Source organism: Salvelinus sp. IW2-2015, unplaced genomic scaffold (assembly GCF_002910315.2).
Source record: "Salvelinus sp. IW2-2015 unplaced genomic scaffold, ASM291031v2 Un_scaffold1760, whole genome shotgun sequence".
Lineage (NCBI taxonomy): Eukaryota > Metazoa > Chordata > Actinopteri > Salmoniformes > Salmonidae > Salvelinus > Salvelinus sp. IW2-2015.
The window spans coordinates 87533-100921 of NW_019943140.1; the positions used below are offsets into that span (position 1 = coordinate 87533).

At 42.9% G+C, this 13389-nt stretch overlaps 1 protein-coding gene across 1 annotated transcript in view; it reads right to left on the bottom strand.

The window, feature by feature from the left end:
• LOC112071901 (P2X purinoceptor 1-like) overlaps positions 1-5812 on the bottom strand; it is a 50437-nt gene extending 44625 nt beyond the window's left edge. Inside the window, exon 1 of the mRNA XM_070439557.1 lies at positions 5403-5812. Within this exon, the coding sequence (XP_070295658.1) occupies positions 5403-5590 (188 nt within the window). The 5' untranslated portion in view covers positions 5591-5812. The remainder of the gene's footprint in view (positions 1-5402) is intronic.
• Between the last annotated feature and the right edge of the window lie 7577 nt (positions 5813-13389).

The window sequence follows — 13389 nt, forward strand, 5'->3', positions numbered from 1 at the left end:
CGACCCGAACAGAACTGTCTATTATATCATAAAGACGAGCTAGACCCGAACAGAACTGTCTATTATACATAAAGAAGCTTAGACCGAACAGAACTGTCTATTATACAGTAAGAGCACAAGTGTTTGTTCAATGAAGTGTTTGTTCAATGAAGTGTTTGTTCAATGAAGTGTTTGTTCAATGAAGTGTTTGTTCAATGAAGTGTTTGTTCAATGAAGTGTTTGTTGTCGTTCAATGATAGACGACTCGTTTTCATGCACATTTTTCATTGAGAAATACTGCACCAAACATCTRAGTTAGARGTKAAATTTCGCGACTAAGAAAACGTAAAAATGTATGACTGATTTCTTGAGTTATCTAAGATTAATGCTGACAAGTTTGAGGACGTGTATACTGGCTACGGCGTCTAAAGATGGACAAACAGTACTATTGCCGCTTTTTTCCATCGTGTTCAAGTGAAGGTATTCTAAGTGTGTATGTGAGCTAGAGTATATGATTCCCTTTGGGAATCTAGTGCAGAGCTAGAGTATATGATTCCCTTTGGGAATCTAGTGCAGAGCTAGAGTATATGATACCCTTTGGGAATCTAGTGCAGAGCTAGAGTATATGATACCCTTTGGGAATCTAGTGCAGAGCTAGAGTATATGATTCCCTTTGGGAATCTAGTGCAGAGCTAGAGTATATGATTCCCTTCGGGAATCTAGTGCAGAGCTAGAGTATATGAGTGAGCGGAGCGAGGAGTGCAGAGCTAGATTCCCAAAGGCAGGAGTGTAGGCCCACTACAACTTCACTCCAGTAGCTCTCCAGTAGGCTCACTTCGTGAGCTCAGGGCACTTTGTGAGCCCAGCATGTATTTGTAGTCTACTTGCGCACTGCTATAGCCCCTTGCTTTAGTTACTGTCATGGAGTTCACTAAATATTTTCATAAAGAAACTGATAAAACACACAGGTACTAAATCAAGGTGACTTACAAAGACGAGGACCAAGATCAAGAGAGGGAGTGTGGTGATGTAATGTCCACAACTAAAGAAGAGAGGGAGTGTGGTGATGTAGTGTCCACAACTAAAGAAGAGAGGGAGTGTGGTGATGTAGTGTCCACAACTAAAGAANGGTGATGTAGTGTCCACAACTAAAGAAGAGAGGGAGTGCGGTGATGTAGTGTCCACAACTAAAGAAGAGAGGGAGTGTGGTGATGTAGTGTCCACAACTAAAGAAGAGAGGGAGTGTGGTGATGTAATGTCCACAACTAAAGAATCCTTTTGGAATCTGAAAAAAGCATGATGGTGTACTTACTATGTGCACATGCTAAAAGCCAGGAATGAGGTACGTAGATAACTAAGATAATTGTATCATTGCAGCAAAGTTTTTATAAACAAAACATCTGATATCTTAAAACCTCTTAAATGTAATGGCAAAATMTAGACATACCCAAAAGTAAATCCAAATCCCAAATCAAATTGTATTTGTCACAAGCCCCTAACCTTACAAGCCCCTAACCAACAATGCAGTTTTAAGAAAATACAAATAGTCTGGGAAGCCATTTGATTAGCTGTTCAGGAGTCTTATGGCTTGGGGGTAGAAGTTGTTMAGAAGCCTCTTGGACCTAGACCTGGTGCTCCGGTACCGKTTGCRGTGCGGTAGCAGAGAMAACAGTCTATGACTAGGGTTACTGGAGTCTTTGGCAATTTTTAGGGCCTTCCTCTGACACCGCCTGGTATAGAGGTCCTGGATGGCAGGTAGCTTGGCCTCGGTGATGTACTGGGCCGTACGAACTACCCTCTGTAGTGCCTTGCGGTCGGAGGCCGAGCAGTTGCCATACAAGGCAGTGAAGCAACCCGTCAGGACGCTCTCGATGGTGCAGCTGTAAAAGGACCTGCCTAGAAGGCCAGCATCCCGGAGTCGCCTCTTCACTGTTGACATTGAGACTGGTGTTTTGCGGGTACGATTTAATGAAGCTGCTCAGTTGTGCACTGGCGCCTCCCAATTGTTTTCCTATTCTGGTTAGAGCCAGTTTGCTCTGTTCTGTGAAGGGAGTAGTACACAGCGTTGTATAAGATCTTCAGTTTCTTGACAATTTCTCACATGGAATAGCCTTCATTTCTCAGAACAAGAATATACTGATGAGTTTCAGAAGGAAGTTATTTGTTTCTGGCCATTTTGAGGCTGTAATCGAACCCACAAATGCTGATGCTCCAGATACTCAACTAGTCTAAAGAAGGCCAGTTTAATTGCTTCTTTAATCAGCACACAGTTTTCAGCTGTGCTAACGTAATTGCAAAAGGGTTGTCTWATGATCAAATAGCCTTTTAAAGTAATAAACTTGGATTAGCTAACACAATGTGCCGAATGGAACACAGGAGTGATGGTTGCTGATAATTGGCCTCTGTACACCTATGTAGATATTCCATTTTAAAAAATCAGCCGTTTCCAGCTACAATAGTCATTTATAACATTAATAGTGTCTACACTGTATTTCTGATCAATTTMATGTTATTTTAATGGACAGAAAATGTGCTTTTCTTTCAAAAACAAGGACATTTCTAAGTGATCCCAAACTTTGAACGGTAGTGTATGTTAAAGGATGGATACTGGTGTTATATAAAGGAGGTATAAAGCAATAAACTGTTAGCATCAAGCATCAAGATGGAGGGAGGAAGGGAGAGAGGATGGAGGGGAGGGAGGAAGGGAGAGAGGATGGAGGGGAGGGAGGAAAGGGAGAGAGGATGGCGAGGGAGGGAGGAAGGGAGAGAGGATGGAGGGGGAAGGGAGGAAAGGAGAGAGGAATGGAGGGGAGGGAGGAAGGGAGAGAGGATGGAGGGGAGGGAGGAAAGGAGAGAGGATGGAGGGAGGGAGGAAGGGAGAGAGGATGGAGGGGAGGGAGGAAGGGAGAGAGGGATGGAAGGGGAGGGGAGGAAGGGAGAGAGGATGGAGGGGAGGGAGGAAGGAGGAGGATGGGGGAGGGAGGAAGGGAGAGAGGATGGAGGGGAGGAGGAAGGGGAGGAGGAATGGAGGGGAGGGAGAAGGAGAGAGGATGGAGAGGGAGGGGAGGAAGGGAGAGAGGAGGAGGGGGGGTGGGAAACGGTTTCACGCTGACAGAATAACTGTTGTGTTCAGGGGTCACTCACTAATATCAACAGAGACTGGAGATAACCACCTAACTTTCAGGGACAAACCCATTAAACTTTTACTTTATAGTCAAAGAAAACTTTTCAGCATTTTTTTGGTGGTGAAAAAGTTCAACCTTGAATGTGGTTTGGAATTTGGCCCCTGATAAAAGAGGATTTAGGACCAATGACAAAGAGAAAGATGAACCCTGATTAGCATCATAACAACAATGTCCTGTCACCTTATAAAAAGGTAAAGCTTGTTGTTCTAGAAGCCGTTGTGTGGACTCTCTCTGAGAAACCTGTCCTGAAAATGTCCCAAGAAATGTACATGTCTGAGGTCACTTTGATGTGACACTGTAGGAAGAGTAAACATCTGAGAGGCTATAATTCTGGTGTGACTTAATCTGCAGAGCTGAGTGCATGTTCTGTACGTTTCTCTGATGTGTCTCTTGACTTTCAGGCCTTATCCAAAGAAGGAAAATCACGCAGCTTTGTGTGTACCCAAGTTTGATTGTTATCTGTGTGAGCCAAAGCCTGTTCACATCCTGTAGGTCCTAAAGTCTGGCTACCTGAAGATGTATACAGACAGAATACACATGCAGGCATGCACACACAGAAAGTGTTAACAAGTGTTAACAAGTAATTTGTTTTGTTGAGACATAACACAGTCTGTCTCCATTAAGATAGAACGTACAACAATAAATATACAAAGTACAAAATGAAAAAGCACTGTTCTTTTCCAAAGAATGAATTCGTCCTCCATGAATCATCATACTATTTGCAAACCTACATGTGGTAGCAAGTTTGCAAGCTAAGAGGTTTGGTCCAATGTGACTATCTATCTGAGCAAGTTMCCCAAAATGCAGTTATGTTGTCTTGACACGAATCTCTATGAGCTGGAAAGGGCATTACCACAGATAGAACAATGAGACAGATATTTCACCGGATGTATAAATGTGAAACATCTGCTTAATTAATGTCTCCATTCACTACCAAATYTGGTAGTGAGAGGAAGCCCAGTGGCAGGCAGTGGGAGATGGATCTTGGCCAACATACTCATCAAAGAAACATATGATCTCAAAGCTGTTGTTACATCATCTATTTCTCCAGATAAATATACTTAACAACAAAAAATATAAACGCAACATGCAACAATTTCAAAGATTTTACTTAGTTACAGTTCAATATAAGGAAATCAGTCAATTGAAATAAATAAATGAGGCCCTAATCTATGGATTTTACATGAATGGACAGGAGTGCAGCCAATCAGAATGAGTTTTTCCGAACAAAAGGGCTTTATTACAGACAGAAATCCCCCCCCCCCCCCCAGGTGAAGGTGAAGAAGCCAGCAGGTGAAGAAGCCAGATATGGAGGTCTTGGGTTGGCGTGGTTACACATGGTCTGTGGTTGTGAGGCCGGTTGGACGTAATGCCAAATTCTCCAAAATAGACGTTGGAGGCAGCTTATGGTAGAGAAAAATATTAAATTATCTGGCAACAGCTCTGGTGGACATTCCTGCAGTCAGCATGGCAATTGAACGCTCCCTCAAAACTTGAGACATCTGTGGCATTGTGTTTTGTGACAAAACTGCACATTATAAAGTGGCCGTTTATTGCCCCCAGCACAAGGTGCACCTGTGTAACGATTATGCRGTTTAATCAGCTTCTCGATATGGCACACCTGTTAGGTCGATGGATTATCTTGGCAAAGGAGAAACACTCACTAACAGGAATGTAAACAAATTTGTGCAAATATTTTTGAATGAAACATGAAACACTTTACATGTTGCGTTTATATTTTTTTCAGTGTAAGATAGTAAGATAAGATAGTTCCTGTTTACATCCATTCATCCTGTTCGCAAAAAAATATATTGTTTCTGTTTGCGTTTAGAGTAAGTCATTAGACTCATCACACATAATTATCAAACCTGAATTAGTCCTGATGTCATTCATCCACAAGAGAGTTCCATACCATACATACATCCCTCCTGTATGCAATTTCTTTTTGGCCAAATTGCAATATAAAGTCATCACCCTTAAATATCACACCTTGATTTTGTTAGAGGTCTCTTGATTAATTAACAGTAGTGTTGTACTTCTTGAAGATTGCCATTTACCCCAAGTCATGTAACAAGCCATGAAAACAAGCCAGAAAAGCTGGGTCATGGATTTTGCAGTTGAGGAATTTCTTAGCCATAGACATGCTGAAACATGATGTCAACAGACACGCTCTAACACTACCTCTACATGCAGTCCACTCTAAGTTTGTAGAATTCTTTAAAGGGGAGGAGGGCTTACCCGATGATGTAAGCCAGGACCCCCAGCTGGATCAATCGGCACACGACCCCCACCCTTCTGCTCCGTACCAGCACCTGACGGGGGGTCTCGTACTCGAAGAAGAAGTCAGAGAGGGTGTTTGTGATGAAACGCTTCATCTTGCTGCTCCGCTGGTGAGAGGAAGGTCTCTCAACCCCGCTGGTATACATACACTCTCTCTCTCTCTCTCTCTCTCTCTCTCTCTACCTCCCTCCTTCAGCCTCCCTTAACCAACAGCTGACACGTTTCAGTAGCAGTGTTGGACTTTCTCCCTCCCTCTCTCCCTCTCTTTGTCTCTGACTGTCTCTCTCTCTCTCTCTCACCCTCTCTTTGTCTCTGACTGTCTCTCTCTCTCTCCTCGCAGGCGGTCCCTGTCACCCTTCCCTCTCTCACACTTCCTCATTCACTAACCTAGCAAATCTCTTTCTCTTTCTCTCTTCTTCCCTCTCCCTACCTCTCTCTCTCTCTTCTTCCCTCACTCCAAAACAAACAAATACTATTGAATCTTGCCGTAAACCAAGGTGTTACTGGTCCCCAGTCCTTTAAAGCAAATAATGACTACAGTGAGCCACTGATCAGATCATTCACCATCTGTCACAGACATCCTTCTCTCACCATCCCCCTGTGACACTGTCTTCCTGGTGTACAGAGATAGCAGGGACACGCTTGATCTAAACTTAGGCCACAACAACAGCTCCCCAAATGTATATTGGATGTTTTTGTTGTCGTTGTTCATCACACAATTAAAATGTCAATGACATTCCGTTCATGTGAATGAATTAAATGAACTTGGACTATGTTTCCTGCGTCTTTATCTATTCATTACAGATGTTATATACAGTAATGCCATTTATTTTTGGTTTAAAAGGGGGGGGGGGGGGAGTAGCCAACACAAAGTATGAGCAAGAGACAGAAACTAATACATTAATAAAAGATGAAACAATAATACAATTACATTAATAATAAGGAAATCTTCCGTTATGAATGTATTTAAACCACATCTGTTTGATCAATACAGGACCATTGAACGAACGCAATTCATTTACTTGTGCTGTGTGTTGCTTAGGAACGAGTTCAACACAACAATACCGCGCACAACAAAATGTTGTCATGTTGATTTAAAATAGAATCTATAAACTCATATCTCTGGCCAGCAATGGAAAGTACAATTTAAATGTGTTATTTATCCCAACTTTTCAAATAGCAAATGAGCTAGCATTTAAAACTTCAAAATTACCACACAATTAGCCCTATTTATACGGGGTAAGTTACAGCTGTATAGCCTACATAAACAGTAGCATTTTGAGCCACTGTTCTATGCTCTGATGCTCTGAAGGTTGTCAAAGGTTACTTCTAGTCCAGGGCTGTGTCAAATGCATATGAAATACTTCAGGTGTACTGATTTACTTACTGTAGTTTGCAGTGTCTCAAATACTTAGCCCGAGGCCTATTTATTTAACTTTTATTTAGCTTGTCAGTTAAGGCAAGTCAGTTAAGAATAAATTCTTACTTACTGTAGTTTGCAGTGTTCAAGCTAAATCAAGCGTGTCTCAAAAACGTGGCTCTAGGCCTATTTAAAGTAGGTCTGTTTACTCCCAGAGAATTTATTCACCGCAGTGTGTGTGCGTATTTGCGTGACAGAACTCAAAACTGTCACGTTCCTGACCTGTTTTCTCTTGTTTTGTATTTATTTAGTATGGTCAGGGCGTGAGTTGGGTGGGATGTCTATGTGTTGTTTTCTATGTTGGGGTTTTGTGCGTTCGGCCTGGTATGATTCTCAATCAGAGGCAGCTGTCAATCGTTGTCCCTGATTGAGATTCATACTTAGGCAGCCGGGGTTCACGTGTGTGTTTGTGGGTGTTTGTATTTCGTGTCAGTGTTCGTGCCACACGGGACTGTCTTTCGGTTTGATTCGCTTTTGTTATTTTGTTTCGTGTAGTGTTCAGTTTATTGTTAATAAATCATGGACACTTTCCACTCTGCGTCTTGGTCCGATCCCTACACCTCCTCTTCAGACGAAGAGGAGGAAATCAGCCGTTACAGAAACAGTTCAATAGGGATTTGTGTCGTTCCAATGACGATACTGTAGATACTGATGTTCTGAGTCTTATCCTGGACAACCATGTCTGTGTACTGACTACTGAACTGTAAGCTACTGGAGAAAATAGTTCAATATATCAATGTGTTATAGTTTATTATAAACTGGGTGGTTCGAGCCCTCAATATTGATTGGCTGACAGCTGTGGTATATCAGACCGTATACCACGGGTATGACAAAACATAACTTTWTACTGCTCTAATTACGTTGGTAACCAGTTTATAATAGCAATAAGGCACCTCGGGGGTTTGTGGTATATGGCCTAAGAACAGCCCTTAGCCGTGGTATATTGGTCATATACCACACACCCCCGAGGTGCCTTATTGCTTCAATATATCACAGGATATGASTGGGATAGACTAGTTGAAGTAGGCTAAGCTGGAATCATTCAAAGAACATTTGCAAACCGTGTACAGTGTCTGCTTTTAATCAGGAAAAACATGTATTGTAATTGGATAAACTATGTCTGGATCACTGGATCACTGCCTCACAAGTTTGTTAAAAGGGCAGACCAGTCAAAAACGTGATTTTTTGACTGGTATACCATATGGTATATGATATACCATATGGTATATGGTCTGATATACCACGGCTGTCAGCCAATCAGCATTCAGGGCTCGAACCACCCAGTTTATAATTGRATTTATACAACGGGTGGGTCTAATCCTGGATGCGGATAGGTTAAAACCGCATTCCAGCCGGTGTCAATTACACAACTTCCCATCGGCTAAATATATGACGTTGAAATGCCTATTTACTCTGTTTCATCTGACTGTCTCATCAGCCCGGCCAGGCAATTTATAATTTGAAGGCTCCCGAGTGACGCAGGTGTCTAAGGCATCACTACAGACCCTAGTTCGATCCCAGGATGTATCACAACCGGCCGTGATCGGGAGTCCCATAGGGCGGCGCACAATTGGCCCAGCGTCTTCCCGGGTGAGAGGAGGGTTTGGCCGGGGTATGACATCATTGTAAATAAGAATTTCTTCTTGACTGACTTGCCTAGTTAAATAAAGGTTCATTGAAATATAGCCTACTAGATATACACCATAAAAAGCATCTAGACATTATCTCCCATTTCTTTTACACTAGCATTTGGTTTTCAACAGCTGAGATTTGTATTAAACTTATTGTCTGTTTCTCCGACATTTGCAACATTGTTTCAATAATGAAATTCGATCTCCAGCTGTCCCATAGTAATGAAAGTGTCACGAGTCGGGACGAGACAGACAAGCTGGCAGCTTTTCTCAGCCTGTGGAAATCATAAATCGGCATCCTTTTAATGCATATATACAAAGAAATGTCAATAGAAAACCACAAAATGCAGCTTGTTTGCTGTCATTCCAGCTTCAGTTTAAAGTGATTGTGTTAGCTGTGTAGTTTGCTATCTCTTCTGAACAGTGGCCTGGCGAGAGAGAAAATGTTCTATGCCAGGCGAAATTTCACATCATTAGCTCATTTTTTTTGATGCACCTCCCAAAAAATTCCCTAGAAAACAGCCTAAACCAACAGAAATGCAGCTACTTTGCTGTTATTCTGMCTGCACTGTTTGACYTGACTATGTTAGCCAAAGTTGGCTAGCTAGCAAGCACAGGATAAGAACGTTGACAGCCATCATGGCAATGGAACATTTAGAACGAACATCCATAGATTTAGAACAAAAATACTTAGACTGGGTCGCGTCTCTGGCAACCGTACCGATAGAATGAGAGACCAACCGGCTTGGATAGCAGCAACCCTCGTTTTCGGGACTATATCTCGTGGAAGGATGTGTTGGATGGTTCTTTGCATGGGGTGATGTAAGTTACCTTTAACAATCAGTCTTCCAGATAGATGACACAGTAACCTTGGTGTAAAACTCTTTAGTAATAAAATGCAATTGCAGACAGAAATTCACATACAGAGTACCCCAGCAGTCTATAGTAAATATCTGTGTGGCAAAACAAGAGACCACACTCTTTAAAATCCACCTTTCCAGAAACAAGTCTCTCACCGTTGCTGCTTGSTATAGACCACCCTCTGCCCCCAGCTATACCCTGGACACCATATGTGAATTCATTGCCCCCCATCTATATTCAGAGCTCGTGCTGCTAGGTGACCTAAACTGGGACATGCTTAACACCCCGGCCATTCTACAATCTAAGCTTGATGCCCTCTGTCACGACTTCCACCGAAGTCGGTTCCTCTCCTTGTTCGGGCAGTGTTCGGCAGTCGGCGTCACCGGTCTTCTAGCCATCGTCGATCCACTTTTCATTTTCCATTTGTTTTGTCTTGTTTTCCTACACACCTGGTTTCCATTTCCCTATTGATTTGTTGTGTATTTAACCCTCTGTTCCCCCCATGTCTTTGTGTGGGATTGTTTGTTGTAAGTGCTTGTGCACTTGTTTACTGGTGCGCGTCGGGTTTTTGTACACATATTCTGTTGTATTTTTATGCCGTTGGTTTTTGGATTAAACTGCTCCGGCTACTATCTAGTTCTGCTCTCCTGCGTCTGACTTCCCTGCCACCAGTTACACAGCCCCTTACACCCTCAATCTCACACAAATTATCAATGAACCTACCAGGTACAACCCCAAATCCGTAAACACAGGCACCCTCATAGATATCATCCTAACCAACTTGCCCTCCAAATACACCTCTGCTATCTTCAACCAAGATCTCAGCAATCACTGCCTCATTGCCTGCATCCGTAATGGGTCTGCGGTCAAACGACCACACCTCATCACTGTCAAACGCTCCCTAAAACACTTCAGCGAGCAGGCCTTTCTAAACAACCGTGCCCGGGTATCCTGGAAGGATATTGACCTCATCCCGTCAGTAGAGGATGCCTGGTTAATCTTTAAAAGTGCCTTCCTCACCATCTTAAATAAGCATGCCCCATTCCATTTTTTTTTAACCAGGAACAGATATAGCCCTTGGTTCACTCCAGACCTGACTGCCCTTGACCAGAACAAAAACATCCTGTGGCGTACTGCATTAGCATCAAATAGCCTCCGTGATATGCAACTTTTCAGGGAAGTTAGGAACCAAAGAGCGTCTGCTAAATGACTTAAATGTAAATGTAATATACACAAGCAGTTAGGAAAGCTAAGGCTAGCTTTTTCAAACAGAAATGTGCATCTTGTAGTACAAACTCAAAAAAGTTCTGGGACACTGTAAAGTCCATGGAGAATAAGAGCACCTCCTCCCAGCTGCCCACTGCTCTGAGGCTAGGAAACACTGTCACCACTGATAAATTTCCGATAATTGAGAATTTCAATAAGCATTTTTCTACGGCTGGCCATGCTTTCCACCTGGCTACCCCTACCCTGGTCAACTGCCCTGCACCCCCCACAGCAACTTGCCCAAGCCTCCCCCATTTCTCCTTTACCCAAATCCAGAAAGCTGATGTTCTGAAAGAGCTGCAAAATCTGGACCCCTACAAATCAGCCGGGCTAGACAATCTGGACCCTCTCTTTCTAAAATGATCTGCCGAAATTGTTGCAACCCCTATTACTAGCCTGTTCAACCTCTCTTTCGTATCGTCTGAGACCCCCAAAGATTGGAAAGCTGCCGCAGTCATCACCCTCTTCAAAGGGGGAGACACTCCAGACCCAAACTGCTACAGACCTCTATCCATCCTGCCCTGCCTTTCTACGGTCTTCGAAAGCCAAGTTAACAAACAGATCACCGACCATTTCGAATCCCACCATACCTTCTCCGCTATGCAATCTGGTTTCAGAGCTGGTCATGGGTGCACCTCAGCCACGCTCAAGATCCTAAACGATATCATAACTGCCATTGATAAGAGACAATACTGTGCAGCCGTATTCATCGACCAGGCCAAGGCTTTTGACTCTGTCAATCACCACATTCTTATCGGCAGACTCAACAGCCTTGGATTCTCAAATGATTACCTTGCCTGGTTCACCAAATCGGAGGGCCTGTTGTCCGGACCTCTGGCAGTCTCTATGGGGGTGCCACAGGGTTCAATTCTCGTGCCGACTCTCTTCTCTGTATACATCAATGATGTCGCTCTTGCTGCTGGTGATTCTCTGATCCACCTCTAAGCAGAAGACACCATTCTGTATACTTCTGGCCCCTCTTTGGACACTGTATTAACTAACCGCCAGACGAGCTCCAATGCCATACAACTCTCATTCCATGGCCTCCAACTGCTCTTAAATGCAAGTAAAACTAAATGCATGCTCTTCAACCGATCGCTGCCCGCACCTGCCGGCCGGCCAGCATCACTACTCTGGACGGTTCTGACTTAGAATATGTGGACAACTACAAATACCTAGGTGTCTGGTTAGACTGTAAACTCTCCTTCCAGACTCACATTAAGCATCTCCAATCTAAAATTAAATCTAGAATCGGCTTCCTATTTCGCAACAAAGCATCCTTCACTGATGCTGCCAAACATACCCTCGTAAAACTGACCATCCTACCGATCCTCGACTTCGGCGATGTCATTTACAAAATAGCCTCCAACACTCTACTCAAAAAATTAGATGCAGTCTATCACAGTGCCATCCATTTTGTCACCAAAGCCCTATTTACTACCCACCATTGCGACCTGTATGCACTCGTTGGCTGGCCCTCGCTTCATACTCGTCGCCAAACCCACTGGCTCCAGGTCATCTACAAGTCTCTGCTAGGTAAAGCCTCGCCTTATATCAGCTCACTGGTCACCATAGCAGCATCGACACGTAGCATGCGCTCCAGCAGGTATATCTCATTGGTCACCCCCAAAGCCAATTCCTCCTTTGGCCGCCTTTCCTTCCAGTTCTCTGCTGCCAATGACTAATCTGTACATAGTTGGATGGGCTATCTCATCCCCATACTGTATATATTTATTTATCTTGCTCCTTTGCACCCCAGTATCTCTACTTGCACATTCATCTTCTGCACATCTACCATTCCAGTGTTAAATTGCTATATTGTAATTACTTCGCCACCATGGCCTATTTATTGCCTTACCTCCCTTATCCTACCTCATTTGCACGCACTGTATATAGACTTTTTTCTACAGTATTATTGACTGTATGTTTTGTTTATTCCATGTGTAACTCTGTGTTGTTGTATGTGTCGAACTGCTTAGCTTTATCTTGGCCGGGTCGCAGTTGTAAATGAGAACTTGTTCTCAATTATACGACCTGGTTAAATAAAGGTGAAAAGAATAATAAAATACAACCTCCCGTCAATCATATCTTAACATTGTTGCATTGGATTAGATACAAAGTATCTAAGATGAAGAAAACATGTCTAGACTGTGGTTTCTCACTCTGCTATCTCGGCCTTGAGGCTGTGTGACTATCAGCAGGAGCAGACAGTTATCAGCCTGAGAACGGAAGCAGTACATCTCCATTTACCCAGTACTTTTCCATCCTTCCGCATTGCAAGCATARAAAAGTTATCACATATATACAATAATCATGGCATTGGTATAGCCCCAAACCTGACCKCCCCAAGGTAACCACCAACAGATGAAATAGTATTAGAAAAAATGGAAACATGATAAATATTATTTGAATAGGTTTTTGTGGCCCCCAACCCCCATCAAAGTTGACCATCCCTGCTCTAGAGTATACACTGCTCACCCCTTCAGTGTTTGGAGGATATATATAAATCAAATTAAACTTTATTCGTCACATGTGCCGAATAAAACAAGTGTAGACCTTACTGTGAAATGCTTACTTACAAGCCCTTAATAACCAACAGTGCAATTCAAGAAGAATTAAGATCATATTTACCAAAAACTAAAACTAAAAAAAGTATAAAAAGTAACAATAATAAAATAACAATAACGATGCTATATACAGGGGGTACCAGTACCGAGTCTGTATGCGGGGGTACAGGTTAGTTGAGGTTACTTTTACATGTAGGTAG